Raw genomic sequence first — 15,734 nt, 5'->3', positions numbered from 1 at the left:
GGCTACCATGCAAACCTGGCTTCACCTTCGAGACAACAGTCGCACGTGAGGACGAACATCAAACACGCGTGCTACACAATGGTCCATTGGTCACACACTATACACAGATGGACTCACTATAAGCTGTTATCAGCATTATGGTATTCTCCAGCCGTGTATACACCCGGCTGTGGCGTCAGGTTTTCCTTTCAAATGAAATGTTGAATTTTCGCAGCTTGTGTCACAAGGGGTTCTGTCTTAAGAAAAAAACCTTGTTTGTAGATTAACACGTGCACGGGTGGGGGTCAAATTGTCTCCTACCGAGGGTTTTTCCAAAATAGTTTCCGAACGGCGCGGCGTAGCCCTGCCAACTTTGGACTGGCTGTAGACATCTGAATAGTGAATTGTGTGGTATCCAAAAACTGAAGGTACCTTGTAAAGTCGCTGACCTGAGGAAGGTCAATGTCAGATTATGAATTCAGCGAAGTCAATTTCAAGGGAATAGCTTAACCTGATGAAACAACGGAGCGCTAGACGAAGCCATACATCTCTGAGATAACTTTATAGGCAGCACGACAATTGGATGACAAATTAAATTGACCTAGGGTCAGATATGAAGGTCAGACTAAGGTCAAAACCAATCTGTTTTATTACTCCAGGGTTTGCTGTTTGGGGTAGTTTTTAGTACATAATATGAACCACATTAGACATCTTCCATGGACTTATTATTGGTCAGAATAGGTCACTGACATAAAACGACACATGTCAACGCTTCGTTTTTAGGAAAATACTGCCCAGCTTAATCGTTGTCGGTTATTCAAATGCATAACTTAAAGCAGTTTTCTGTGATTAGGGTCACCATAATATTCGGATCAAGCAACGTCACTGACCTTGTATGGGCATGCGACCTTTTGCTTAGAGCAGGTATTTGAGTTCTGGGGACACTTTGGATGCCAACTTTGAGATTGACCTTGTTTTGACCTCACTTGACCCAAATGTCATGACCTAGGAGACTGAAACTTTGACTTAATTTAGTTCATGTACAGGCCAACACATCCTGTAAATTTGGTGGCCCTAGCTCTCTTAGTTCCTGAGATCTCAGGGGGCAAATTGACCCCTCACCCGAGCGAACGGTATCCAACCGGCCGTCCGGGAGCGTATTCAAGGGCGTCAAACAACACATCGGTGTAGCTGTGGCCCCTATTATTTCTGCAATATACACGCTGATTTTCGACGAACGAAGGAACACGTGCCAAATCATCATTGGTAGGCCAAGACGCTACACCAAAAATGCTTTTCGCAGTGTTCATAAAGAACAATATGTTTAAGTGTCCACATATGCACTAAACCATTTGCACGACGCCTTCAGTACACTGTAGTGACTAGACATTTTTCTTTGACTTACAAGACAGAGATGTATTGATTTCCCGAGATGGTGTAGTTGACGGCGGATGGGTAAGTAACTTCCAGACCCATCCAGACAGTAAAATCGTTGAGATCTGGTGTTTGAACCTCAAAGCATGTTTCCTTGGACCCACCTGAAATACGGCATCGTGTTAGCGACACGTGTATCTGAACACCGTAGGGAGGATGGGGGCTTAACGAAGCCATGTTAGCGCGAGGAGCCGCCGGTTTCGCTCCAAGACGCTGAGCCGACTGATGGGTGGCGTGGCCAGGAAGCGCGCTCATGGAGACAGATGGTGTGGCTGGCCTCGCCGTCACCGGATGGGTACATTCAGATCGGTCAGTGGTGACGATGTCAAGCACTTTGTCCACTCGCCGAGAAAGCGAGCAGCGACCGATGATCTCCGGTTGGTCTCGTACACTGCTGTGGTGTCATGTCCCCAGTTACAAGAAACAGGCATATGCACACGAGGCATTCCTTGCCAACCCGCCAGCACAATCAACAAGTTTGTTTACTGACTTTGAGCGTCAATGCATACCCTAGGGGTGCAGTGGCATATCTGAAGCTGTAAGCAGTCGTTCATCATGATAATCATAATGCCCGAAAACATCAAGCACGCTTTCTGACTTGGTGGCCCGATTGGAGTGGTTGAGGGCGCTACATGTGCAGTGTCTCCCAATATAACATTATCCATTCGCATGTCTCTACGATGTTACAAGGGTGACCAAAGTTCCTCAACCCCTGTTATATCTTTTAGTGCTGCCTTTTATAATGCTTTAGTAATGCCGGCGGACGGATTAAAATCGTTGCCAGGCGTTAAGAGACTGGCGGAGCATTTACTAAAGGCGTCGATATACAGCTCGGTATTGTGCCCGACACAAATATATCAGGTCAAATGCCACAAAGATGATATATTCACATAAACTCTTACTAGTTACCTTGGTTTTCAGCTTTATTATTGAACTGTGAGTGTGCACCGTGCACCCAGAATTGCCCTTTAATCAAGAAGGCATATTGAGAAAGCTCGACACGGCCGTAACTAGACTTCTCTCGCTGTTGAAACCAGTGCAAACGGCATCGGTGTCCAGCTCAGACTAGATAGTGAGTGACAAGCTGTGGCCTCACACGTGGTCACGAGGTCCCTGGGCCGCCACACCCCGGCTCGGTACTCACCCGCCACGCCCGACACCTGCTGGGTGTGCTGTGCGACCGTCGGGCTACTCTCACTTCTCCTGAACGTCAGCGTCAGGTCGCCGGTCTCGGGCACGTCGAACAGGATCAGACACACCCGCTCAGGCGAGCCAGCGAGGAAGATATTGGGTGCTGTGAACAGGTACCGGCTGCAACAGCGGACCAACGTTACTGTCAAAGCTGGAACAGCTGGCCAAGCTACTGTTGACATAGACGGGAGCGCTGATCTCCAAAAACCGCATGACGTCATGCACGATGCGTTTGGTGCAATCCTTGCGTTCCACTGGGCAGTTTCACGGTATTGTATGAGCAAAATAAAGAAACGGGTTCCCACCTAACAGATTGCATTGATTCATTGCACGTATTGCATTTTAAGGTTAGTCATCACAACCTTGGTATTTCATTTTACCAAATGTTGGGATAACCCTTCTGTAGTCGCTCATGCGTGTAAAATGTCATTTCGCCTGGTCGTTTTATCATCAGGAAAAACATGTTTGAACGGGGGCGAAAACATAATATTAACTTACCTGCAAGCGGTTAGGATGGGCAAATAATAGGACTGGAATGTGTTGAAACAGTTTTCGAAGGTGGTTGTTGCCGTGCGTGGAGGCTTTGCAGCCCTCAAAACTAGCACTTACTGATTATGGCACTGGTGGTAAAATGATGCAGTTCTGAAACGTTCGAAATGCGTTCTGCCCTCAACTTTGATCTCCGGCAGAAATTGCAGCAGCGACCTCCATGCTGGAAAAATATTTGACCGGCCTTGTGCGGCATTATTTACAAAGAGCTTTCAATAACGATACAGTTATTAGGGTTTCACTTTCCACACCACTTTGTCTAAACTTCTTCTGAAACCCGAACGTTTTACTGCCAACCATGTGACTTTATGCAATGCGCTTGGCAAGCGAAAAGTTTCGCGTCATTCGCTTTGCCCGGTCGCTGACAACCTATGCGAATTCAGCAGACATTTCACAAAATATATTTGTTCCAGCCAGAGGGCATGGTCGTTGCACTTACGTTATAAACCTAAACAAACTATAACTATAATGCATGCAATATGCGATACCAACATAAGAAAAACCCTGTACTTGAACACAATTTTAGAACAATGCACTGTTATCTATTAAATGCATTATTGACCAAGATTCGTTGTGTATGAATGTGATTATTTTCGCAGTTTTTTTGCATTGCTCTGTTGAACATAACAAAGTCAAACTTGGACGTGCTCAGCTTAACGAATGCTGTCATATGCGAGCCAGAAATCCTTTTTTTGCGATTCTTTACGATTCGGTTCTCACAAAGGATCACCTGGTAACGTAACCACGTTCAATATCCCTCATCGTATCATTGTACATAGCTGCCACCGTGATGGCCTGGAAGAGGCTGTGTTCTTAATCTAGTGGCACCCGCCTTAGGTCTCAGGGCAGGCCCACTGTCTGGCCCGATCCACGAAGGTCAGTTGGCTGCTAGCCAGAGAAGGTCACCCTGACACGGCGCAGCCGCCCTGTTGACATTGCACGGCACGAGGAAATGCCTCGGTCGCCGTTTTGGCCCTCATGGTCTGCAGACCACTTGCATACCACATGCAAAAATATCCGCTGAATCTGAACCACTCTATGTGGGTGGATTGGGAGTGTGGTCACTGCGTTCGGCTCTGAATGCGCTCTGAGCTCAAAGGCACCTTTCCACATCACCTCAGAGCTTCCACACAATGAGTCGCACAACGCACCACCTGTGTGCTGTGCGAGTCATTTGATTGGCAATATCTTTTGCTTTTTTAATTCATCTATGTCAGACTCCTAAGCCCGGAAAGGCCACCAACATCGCCTGCCTAACGCCCTTTTTGTTACCAAACGGGAACAACGCGAGTGAAGTCGCATGCGCCGCATACAAGAATGCTGATTAAACCAAGACTCATGGCCATTCTTCGTCAGATCTATTCGGAGAATTCCATGGGGATGTGTCGATCTCTTTTCCGCACACCAACCGGCCGGGCCTCGAGGTGTTGGGCCTCAGGAACGTCTTTGGTCCTTCGTGTGCTGGCGAACTACTTCAGGAACCTGCATGCTCTGCATACGAAAAATAATCAGCCAATAATAATCAACGGGGAGCCCGGGCGAGCACGTGCGGCCCCACGCGGCCTCGCGCGCTCACCGTCGCGTCTGCTGGATTCTGATGCTCGGCGGGGGGCCCCCCCCCCCCCTTCTCCCCCTGGCCCCGCCACCTCCGACCGGAGACGATGGTCTCCACCGCAGCCGTCTGGTCGGTATCAGCGCTGCGGATGGACAAGCAACAAACACCTGCTCCACCGCCGACCGGGCTGTGGTGGAGCGCTGGTGCTGACCTGCCATTTATTGGGCACCGTTTAATGGATCAGGTTCCAGTTACACTGGCGACATTATTACGAGTAACAACACAGGCTGGTCAGTTGGGTCAACCAGATTGGGCTCTTATGGCTTAAGCGAACCGTCAAAAGGCCGGCCAGCTAAGCTTTTCATGAGCTTGTAATCTATGCAACGTCTGATCGCAGCCCTCAGCAATGATTAGCGCAGCTATTTAAGATGTGTGCTGTAGCATTTCCAAAGTATTGGCCAGTAAGCCTTTAGGTAGCGCTGCCGTGCATTATTCCATGCTAGCATACATTAATTTCTCGATAAACTCCATAAGCATGGTAAATATACCCCGATTTAGTTAAAAACAAGGGTGCAGACATCGCCAAGACGAACACTGACCAAGCTGAAGACGGGCAAACGCATTGGCGAGTCTCGCGCAAAATATCAGGTACTCTCGCGCGCAAACTAGCAGGTACCATCGCGCGCGAACCGAGCACCCGCCAGTTTGGGGGCGTTTTTATCAACCGAAGTCAGGTGCTGGCGACCGGAAAGGATGAACACGTGAAACCAACGGTTTAATGTGCACGTCTTAAGCCAATGTACAGGCTACGAATCACACATCGATCTCAAAACTGTCCTCCACACAGGCGCGCTAGTGACCGACCAGAAAAACAGGCAGTAACACATTTTTCCAGACAGGTCTTGAATAAGATTCACTGTGGTTTAAATCGAGAGGGATCCGGCCATATAAACTACGTGCGCTAAGCATCATTCTGACTTGTGTCAGCCGAAAACAGCTGTGCTTGGGTAATGATTTGACCCCAGCTTACAAAACCAGAAGTAATTCCAAATTTTGTGAATTATATCGATCAAAATAGCCAGGCCTGGATGGCTAAAAACTAGCCAAAACACACTGATGGCAATGCATTTGTGCACGGAAGTTATACATCAGTGAGTCGTTTTCTGCTAAGCTCATGGAGGAGAAACGTTTCAATGCATTAGTTAGTATGAATTCCCAAAGGGGACGGAGTCCATGCGCCTTTTGGGACATCCTCAGCGTGGTGATAACACTCACATTAGTCGCATCTCACGCGTACGACGCCGCGAAAGCGTCATACTAGTTAGTGGGTTCATCTGGTGTCGCCGCAATTTTGTGCTGTTTATTGAGTAATGATGGACCGCCAGCTCTGCTGTCTTGGTATTATCATAGCTGTATCCATACCTTGAACCGTGTTCAGTATTAGGGCGGTTCACGACGCACTGTTTTGGCGCGGGTGCGCGCTGCAAGGGTTCGTAGAGCATTCAGAGAAGATGCCAGAGCATATTCAAGTACAGTAGCACAGCGACATGTGAAATGAGGAGCAGCGAGAGACGATGGTCTGATGTTGGGTGCACATCGACAGCATGCCATAATACGGTTTTGCGTGCACGTAGTACGAACGCATTCGCCAGCTTGTGCTCTATGCTCATAAGCGTGGCCAACATCATGTGCTGTGAGGAGTCCGCTGCAGCTTCAGTGGCGGCCAAAATTGTCAGCCAGCCAGCCGTACAGGTAGCAGTTTGCACCGCTACTATTATGATGTATTGTGCTCCCCTAGTTAATGATGATTTATCAATGGTGCACTTTACGTATATCACAGCGGGAAAAGGCCACATCGTAGGGAATTGCTAGACTCTGCCATGAACTTCAATTTGTTCCAAGTAACTCAATCGTTCAGAGAACCTGTCTGCTTCTCTCCAAGCTGTTCGTGGCGGGCGAGAACGCAGGACTCACGATACGGGGACTCGAGTCGCAGGTCGCGGTCGCTATTTACTCGTGACTCGGGTGGCCTGCGACCGGTGGCGGACGCTCCGAGTCTGATAAAATTAGAGGTGGGGACATACCGTGGTGAGCTTTACATCATGTCAAAATTTCGCTCCCAGATTCTGCCGGTAGTGTGTGAATAACACTGCGCTTTCATCACTGGGCTGTCCTAAAACCGCGGTCAAATCGAAAGTCTTGAGAACCAAAGAAAGCAAACGGCTGACATAAAGAAGAAGCAAGAGGATATATCACGAAATTCCAAATCACACAAGTAGCTTGTAATTCATTTCGAGCGTTCCAGGTCAACACACATCCTAGCATAACGAGGCAGGCGAGTACGCTGGTGCAGTGGGAGCTCCTTGATGCAGATACCGACAACAGACCCCTATTGCGGTGCGTTCACCGTTCGCGCCTCTCGTTCAGGTGTCATGTCAGGCGCGTAGTACAATGCGCGTGACAAGTGCCCTACTTAGAGCGCGCTATCATATACTCAACAAGCGGTTCCCCAAGTGCAGTTGGCACGAGGCCTTCTTCCACGCGGTTAGTGCAGCTGAAACGTTTCCATACGCATAGGAACGGCTACTGAAACCTCCTAAAAACTTCCACAAAAATGTATAAAAAACTCCAACGTGTCACACTTAGTTCAGAAAATTTACACGTGTAGTTTTGAGCCCATCCCAATACACAGGAAATAATGCCCACTGGCTTACTTATCTTGTGCATCGCTGAAAATATTTAGAAAATATTTAAGACGAATAAAATAAAATGTTTAAAAATTATGAAAATATTTAGATCTCTGCCACTTATAGCAATAGTGCATATCTACAGACGGCATTGTGGTGTCACCTTTTCCAGCCAAGCAAGTTTTGTTCCTGTTGTGATAAGGCAGCAAAGCGCATGCTGATTTGCACACCAGATCACAGGATGGATTCCATGACAGCCCGAAAAAGCATGGCATGGAATGCTGTGAATAAATCAGTTTAAATGCGGATACAAAATGGCAAAACTTTCCTCGAGGCTTGAACCCGCGCAAATATTTTGCTACACTCTTGTCCAAATGTCCTGTTCTGATGATCGGCCCCGAGGATGGAAGAAAGACGTATATGGTTCACTTACCGCTCGGCGGCCACTACACCACACAGGAGAAGCAGCCAGAGAGGCGTCATTGCCGCCCTCCTGCGACGACGGGGAGCCGTCCAGTGACCCTGCAGCGCCGCCGTCGCCTTGTTGTTACCTCGCCAGCCGGTAGGTGGCGCTGGATAAGAGCGACGTCCGTCAGTCTAACAGCAGATTGATATCCAATTGCCAGTTGGATATTCCGGGTCTCACGGTCGCCTCCAAATTTGGTTTCCATGACCTTCACGACACGTTGATTCCGAAAATCACTGCCTTTTGGGTGGAATTTTGCGTAATTTTCGAGTTATACGACGCATAACATCCCAATGTGATATTGCGAGGTGTCTCGATTGCCTCCAGTTTTGGCGCACAGGGCCTTCTTAACATGCTGATTCCGAAAATCACTGGCTTTAGGGTGGGATTTTGCGTAATTTCCGAGTTATACGCCTCGTAACACAACAGTTGAATATTGTGGGGCGTCTCGATTGTCTTGAAATTTGGTGTGCAGGGCCTTCTCAAAACGCTGATTCCGAAAATCACTGTCCTTTGGGGTGGAATTTTGCGTAATTTCCGAGTAATACGCCGCGTAACACAACAGTTGAATATTGCGGGGCGTCTCGATTGCCTTGAAACTTGGTGTGCAGGGTCTTCTCAACACGCTGATTCCGAAAACCACTGCCCTTGGGTTGGGATTTTGCGTAATTTCCGAGTTATACGCCGCGTAACATCCCAATGCGATATTGCAGGGCGTCTTGATTGCCTCCAGATTTGGTGTGCAGGGCCTTCTCATCACGCTGATTCCGAAAATCACTGTCTTTAGGGTGGGATTTTGCGTAATTTCCGAGTTATACGACGCGTAACATCCCAATATGATAATGCGGGGCGTCTCGATTGCCTTCAAATTTGGTGTGCAGGGCCTTCTCATCACGCTGATTCCGAAAATCACTGTCTTTAGGGTGGGATTTTGCGTAATTTCCGAGTTATACGACGCGTAACATCCCAATATGATAATGCGGGGCGTCTCGATTGCCTTCAAATTTGGTGTGCAAGGGCCTTCTCAACACGCTGATTACAAAAACCACGGTCTTTAGGGTGGGATTTTGCGTAATTTTCGAGTTATACGACACGTAACACCCCAGTTGAATATTGCGGGGTGTCTCGATCGCGTCCAACTTTGGTTTGCAGGGCTTTCTCCACACGCTGACCACCGGTGTGTCGACGCCGCGGGCCGGCCGGTTATCAGCTGCTCGGGCCCCCTAACCACCGGTGTGTCGACGCCGCCGGCCGGACGGCTATCAGCTGCTCGGGCCCCCTAACCACCGGTGTGTCGACGCCGCCGGCCGGACGGCTATCAGCTGCTCGGGCCCCTGACCACCGGTGTGTCGACGCCGCCGGCCGGACGGCTATCAGCTGCTCGGGCCCCCTAACCACCGGTGTGTCGACGCCGCCGGCCGGACGGCTATCAGCTGCTCGGGCCCCCTAACCACCGGTGTGTCGACGCCGCCGGCCGGACGGCTATCAGCTGCTCGGGCCCCCTAACCACCGGTGTGTCGACGCCGCCGGCCGGACGGCTATCAGCTGCTCGGGCCCCTGACCACCGGTGTGTCGACGCCGCCGGCCGGACGGCTATCAGCTGCTCGGGCCCCCTAACCACCGGTGTGTCGACGCCGCCGGCCGGACGGCTATCAGCTGCTCGGGCCCCTGACCACCGGTGTGTCGACGCCGCCGGCCGGACGGCTATCAGCTGCTCGGGCCCCCTAACCACCGGTGTGTCGACGCCGCCGGCCGGACGGCTATCAGCTGCTCGGGCCCCTGACCACCGGTGTGTCGACGCCGCCGGCCGGACGGCTATCAGCTGCTCGGGCCCCTGACCACCGGTGTGTCGACGCCGCCGGCCGGACGGCTATCAGCTGCTCGGGCCCCCTGGCCACCGGTGTGTCGCCACTGGCGTCCGGCAGGCTCGCGTAGTGCAGCGTCTCTACCGCGGTCAGCAGTCGCGGGCTGATGTGGCCGGCCAGCCAACAACATGGGCATGGCGTGCTCAAGTGGCATGCGCTGCTCCACCGGCGTCACCAGCGTCCTTGGGAGATAAGACAGGCGGTGGCATCACCTAAATCTTCAGGCTCCAGCGGTGAGGCACGATTGGTTTGGTCACCAGTGACATCTTGTCAGTTTTTGGTCAGGATAAACAATGGCCGTGACTTCGTCGGACTATTACTCCACCACCGTAAATATCAGAAACGAAACAAAGCTGAGAGGGATGCCACTGGGTGATAAGACCAAGTCAATGATATCACATACCACACGATTATCGCTCACATCTCGCGAACTGACCTTCCCCAGTCAACTGATTCGGACAGGCCCAAAGGCGAATTCCAGGACACATATTCCAAAGCGCAACTGGAGTGTCACGAGTCGTATAACTCGGAAGTTAGGCAAAATCCCACCGTACAGAGTGGTTTTCGGAATCAGCGTGTTGAGAAGGCCCTGCACACCAAATTTGATGGCAATCGAGACGCCCCGCAATATCACATTGGGATGTTACGTGTCGTATAACTTGGAAATTACGCAAAATCCCAACCCAAGGGCACTGATTTTCGGAGTCAGCGTGTTGAGAAGGCCCCGCGCACTAATTTTGAAGAAATCGAGACACCCCGCAATATCCTTCTGGGGTGTTCCGGGTCGTATAACACGAAAGTTACGCACCATCCCACCCCAAAGACACTGATTTTCGTAGTCAGCGTGTTGAGAAGGCCCTGCACACAAAGTTTGAAGGAAATCGAGACGTCCCGCAGTGTCCAACTGGGGTGTTGCGCGTCGTATAGCTCGGAAACTACGCAAAATCCCACCCCAAAGATAAGGATTTTCGGAACAGCGTATTGAAAAGGCCCTGCACACCAAATTTGGAGACAATCGAGACGCCCCGCAATATCACATTGGGATGTTACGCATCGTATATCTCGGAAATAACGCAAAATCCCACCCCAAAGACGGTGACTTTCGGAATCAGCGTGTCGAGAAGGTCATGCACACCAAATTTGGGGGCAATGGTGACGCCCCGTAATATCCGACTGGCAATTGAATATCAATCTGCTGCTAGGTTGACGGACGTCCCAAGGGCAGTGATTTTAGGAATCAGCGTATTAAGAAGGCCCTGTTCACCGAATTTGGAGGCAATCGAGACGCCCCGGAATATCACATTGGGATGTTACGCGGCGTATAACTCGGAAATTACGCTAAATTCCACCCCAAACACAGTGATTTTCGGAATCAGCGTGTTGAGAAGGCCCTGCACACCAAATTTTTGAGCCAATCGAGACTCGCCGCAATATCACATTGGGATGTTGCGCGTCGTTAACTCGGAAATTACGCAAAATTCCACCCCAGAGGCAGTGATTTTCGGGATTGGCGTGTCAAGAAGATCATGCACATGAAATTTGGAGGCGATTGTGACGCCCCGGAATATCCAACTGGCAATTGGATATCAATCTGCTGCTAGATTGACGGACGTTGACGGCGGGGATACACCGGCGCAGTGCGTGCAGACCGCCTGGCACCGCTCGCACGATGACGTCAGTGGGCAGTGCGCAGCAGGATGTGCCAACGGGACAGCAGGAAAATCCGGGCGGCGTCTCTATTTATATACCAAAAACATCCTCCTGCCTGTGCTTCCAGGAGACGAATTACCGCAATCGCAACGTCAATAAAGTCGCGCCGTCCAGACATATCCAAGCTCTTAGTATGTGTACATTAACGCCCGCTTTTGGCCTGACCTTTCACGTCCTTATCCGTGGGCGTGTTTATGCAGTTTGGTCCCCAGCTGCAAGCACCAGTACATGGATGGCACGGCAAACATTGAAGCCAGAGAGGCATCCGGCTGAAGGCGGAGCCTAAATTCAACCACGGCGTTGATCATTATATCGATTTAGTGGTAAAGTCGGGATAGATTCGACCCATTCCCGTCCTTTGCGTTGGCCATTATATCGATTTAGTGGTAAGGTGGGGATTGATTCGACCCATTCCTGTCCTCTGATCCTGGCTTTGGAAGATATTTGGTCTGCTCTATGGCTTGTTTATACTGCGTAAGTTGGCCAAGAATCTTGCTATTTCTGCGTTGTTTTCGTTGCGTTTTCTTTGACGTTTTTATTTTGGTTTTTTCACTATAAACGCATCCTTCTTTGGTGCTGCCAATCCGTCTGCCGCCCGCCCACCAAGCACGGATTACGCGGCAAGATGAAGGGCATCACTGTCACGGACTCAAACTCGGCCAAAGTTATTGATGTTGACCTGGATGTCAACAGTATTGATACTTCCCCGGATGTCATCGACGGTTGCGATGCTTTCCTGGATGTCGTCGACGGTAGCAATGGTTCCCTGGATGTCGTCGACGGTAGCGATGTTCTCCCAGATGTCGTCGACGATAGTGATGCTCCCCTGGATGTCGTCGACGGTAGTGATGTTCACCTGGATGTCGTCGACGGTGGCGATGGTTACCTGGATGTCGACGATGCTAGTGTAGCTAGCCCTGATGTGATTCCTAATTCAGCCCATGGCCCCAGCTCCCTCAGACCTCTCCTCTGGATCCCGCACCCCCGCCGTGGTGGCGTGACGTGATTCAACTGGACGTCATGCAGCAGCACAGGCAGGGGGCATGTGCCCCGTGAACGTGTTTCGAGGGGCCCGTAGGGCTTCTCGGGACCTACGATTAACGGCCCGAAAGACCGGCCGAGGTCGTAATCAGGGGCCCGGACCGAAGGACTGGGCACGTCAATACCATCCACAGGGCCATCCGCGCTGATCAGGGGCCCGCTCGGTCAATAAGGGCCCACGTGTCGGTCAAGCACCACCAATAACGTATAGTCGGCCACGCGTCTGCATGGGCCTGTGGGCCAACTCGCCAAGCAGGGACGAAGCGAGAGCCAGAAATTTAGATTGGTCGGGGCCCAGTGTCTATCAGGACCCCACAGCCCAATACGGGGTCCAGTGTTGGTAAGGTACCCCGAGTCGGCCAGAGACAGTGTTCAAGCAGGCCCGAAGGTCTGGTCGGATCTTATTCAGGGATATCAGACCACGGGGACGGGCCCTCAGATGACAGACAAAGGGCCTTTGCGCCGATCGCGGACTCTCTGAGTCCATATGATCCTATATGACGGTCAGGCACCGCCTAATACCCGATCAGGTGCAAAGCCGCGGCACGGCGATTTACACTGCTCGGGGGCACCTATATGTGCCAGCGGACCGCAGTGCCTAACACAGGGTCCTGCGTTCGCTAGGAGCCCCGAACCAACCAAGGTCAGTGTTTGATAAGGCCCGAAGAGAGGCCCGTGCAGCCCATTGGAACCGATGCAGGGCTCCTGTATCGACCAGGGGCCCAGTGCCTAACAGGAACAGGAGGTTCTATATCAATACGGGGCCTCGATTCGGTCTGGGGAACATTTGTTCAATAGAGACGAGGCCGGGAGCCGAGTGACAGAGAACCTCTTGCGCCGGTCGGGCCCTCTGACAATAAAAGGAAACATTGTAACTTATGATAAGTGTTCACATTGAGACAATTTGAAGGTCCTGCGCCGGTCAGCGTCCCTAGTGCCGAACGGTGGGCTCTCCAATCCAACTCCAGCGTGGGCTTGTTACGATGTTGTTGCGCCATTAAGGGTCCCTGTGTCGATCCGGGGCCGTCTGCGCGAATCAGGAGGCTTCCAGCGTCAGGAAAGGACAGATGTGATATGATGCATCCCTCTAAGGACCTCTGGATCGACCAGGGGGTCCCACCCCGTGTCGCCAGAGTGGCACCCGGAAGACACCCCGCGGTGGAGCGAAATGGACCTCCAGCCCCTGTCCGGGACCACTAATATGCTCCCTAGTGTCCTACTCGCGCGCAGCTCCACCGCACGCGGAGCACCGCAAGTGGGAGCTGGCCTAAGGGCTGTGGCGGCGGGTCCACGCAGACTTCGCCGGACCGGTGCAGGACATGACTTCTCATCCTGGTGGACAGCTACAGCCAGAGGGACAACAAGAGGACGGAAATGATCCCGATCAAGTCCTCCCCCCCCCCCCCCTACCAAACGGACGATCGCGGTCATGCGGTCTTGTTTCACGCCTGCCCTGCCGCTGGTCCTGGTGACAGACAACGGACGACAGTTCATCAGCCAGGAACTCTCACAGCTCATGACGTCAAACGGCATTTATCACACCTGAGTCGCTCCCGTCACCTTTCCTCCAACGGCGTGGCGGAACGCACCGTCGGCACGCTGAAAGACGTACTGAAGGCCGGCGGCTTCCGAGTACATGCCAATGTTGGATGACCACTGTTCGGCGCAGATGCGGCTTATCGCCACGCAACGCTTACTGCAGCCAACTTGCTCTGCCTTATCATATGATTCGCAGGAGTAGGAACAACAGTCTTTCATTTCCGCTTGTGCACGCTATGCTAAGTCGCTTAGAATATCCCGCTTCTTTAAGGTTCTCTAGATTATTGTTTGAAGGCGCTGGAAATACCACGCTGATTACTGTTCGCAGACGTGATTGACATCTCGGCGAATCTCATCGGCGACCAGAACAGGATTATGCCGTCGGACATATTAACCCGTTCTTATTCCCAGCCGGGTGCATGTTATCGGTCACAGCAGGCAACGTGTTCTGCAGCGCCAAATGTAAGGGCTGTCGAAGTGCCTCCGGCAATTTCTAACACTTTTAGGAAGTGTTCGATACCTTCCCGGTAAAGACACGCACCATTCAGTGGATACTTTCCGAAACGCATTTAGAGTTTCGTGGAGAACGAAACACCAAATCATGAAATGGTCAAAAAAGCTATAAGGAGCAACCAAAAACTTTAAGGAGGGAGCATACACCAATCTTTCTATAAACCCTGTGAAACTTGCCCTATTTTTTGGAAACCATACCAAATGTGCGTCTTAATTAGCAAGGGTGGAGCTCATCTCCCGAGTGCAGGTTGCTCGTCAGCTATGGCCATTTGCTTGATAGTAACAAGCCGGCGCGGCAGGCAAAGGATGCGAGAGGTGATTTGTGCAAATAATAGCGATATAGCACAGAGTAGTCTAGTGTGCACATTGTGTGTGAGGGACCAGCATTGGGGGGGGGGGGGACCAAATAAACATTTGGGTGGGGCAGGGCCCCAAAACAAGTTGATTTGACACTCCTGCATCATGCATGACAAGAACCACAGGTGTGCTTAATTTTACGCGGACCGTTAAAGGCCCTAAGGCCCTTCCTTTTCAGGAGACTAAAATCTATGGGCACCACTATTGCTTTACCCCTCGCCCTGCCAAAATGCTGGATTTGCCCCATTGGTGGAGAGCCCCAAAACCTTCGATTCTGGTATCATGAACTTCATTATCCGGAGTCGCCTTATTCCAGGTGGTACCATAACGCCCCACAAGAACCTTATTTTTAGGAGGTAGCAAGCTTCAAGGGACACCATCGCCGTCCAAATTCTTGGACGGCGACTTGGCGAAAAAAGCACCAAAGCATCAAATTCGGGGTACCATCGTATTTGTTTTCTGGTTGGCTTCAGCTGTTCCTGTTGTTCCTGCTGTCAGCTGTTCCTGGCGGTCAGCCCCATAGACCTGGCGTTCCATGATGATGCGGCTCTGTATGCAAACTCTCGCTGAGTTTTGGTCAGTCGACACCTTGAGGGCGGCAGCATCCCGGCCGCCGCGGCACGAGTGTAGCGGACGACACATGGGCGCGACGAACAAACATGTCCGGTTTGGCTGTGGGCATTGGCTGCAAACATGTGCTTTCTGCACCTGCGCTCAGTCGCGGCGGCGCATCATCTCTTCCACTCTTGCCCAGCAAAGCGCTTGTGGCGCTGGCGAGATGTGTTCTCAGCGCCGCACCCCAGACACAAGGCTGGCCGCGAAGCTCGGAGTCTTTTGGACACGCTGAA

At 51.4% G+C, this 15,734-nt stretch overlaps 1 protein-coding gene across 1 annotated transcript in view; it reads right to left on the bottom strand.

Annotated features, from left to right (window-relative positions):
* LOC119103241 (murinoglobulin-1) overlaps positions 1 to 7,956 on the bottom strand; it is a 46,277-nt gene extending 38,321 nt beyond the window's left edge. The window contains exons 1-3 of the mRNA XM_037226682.1: positions 7,829 to 7,956; positions 2,558 to 2,724; positions 1,385 to 1,517 (exon numbers count right to left, since the gene is read on the bottom strand). Coding sequence (XP_037082577.1) covers positions 1,385 to 1,517; positions 2,558 to 2,724; positions 7,829 to 7,878 — 350 coding nt within the window. The 5' untranslated portion in view covers positions 7,879 to 7,956. The remainder of the gene's footprint in view (positions 1 to 1,384; positions 1,518 to 2,557; positions 2,725 to 7,828) is intronic.
* Positions 7,957 to 15,734: the final 7,778 nt, after the last annotated feature.

This window comes from Pollicipes pollicipes, unplaced genomic scaffold (assembly GCF_011947565.3).
Source record: "Pollicipes pollicipes isolate AB1234 unplaced genomic scaffold, Ppol_2.1 Scaffold_5724;HRSCAF=6776_pilon_pilon_pilon, whole genome shotgun sequence".
Lineage (NCBI taxonomy): Eukaryota > Metazoa > Arthropoda > Thecostraca > Pollicipedomorpha > Pollicipedidae > Pollicipes > Pollicipes pollicipes.
Note: the sequence above shows the minus strand (reverse complement) of the source record. Positions and strands in the feature narration are given on the sequence as shown.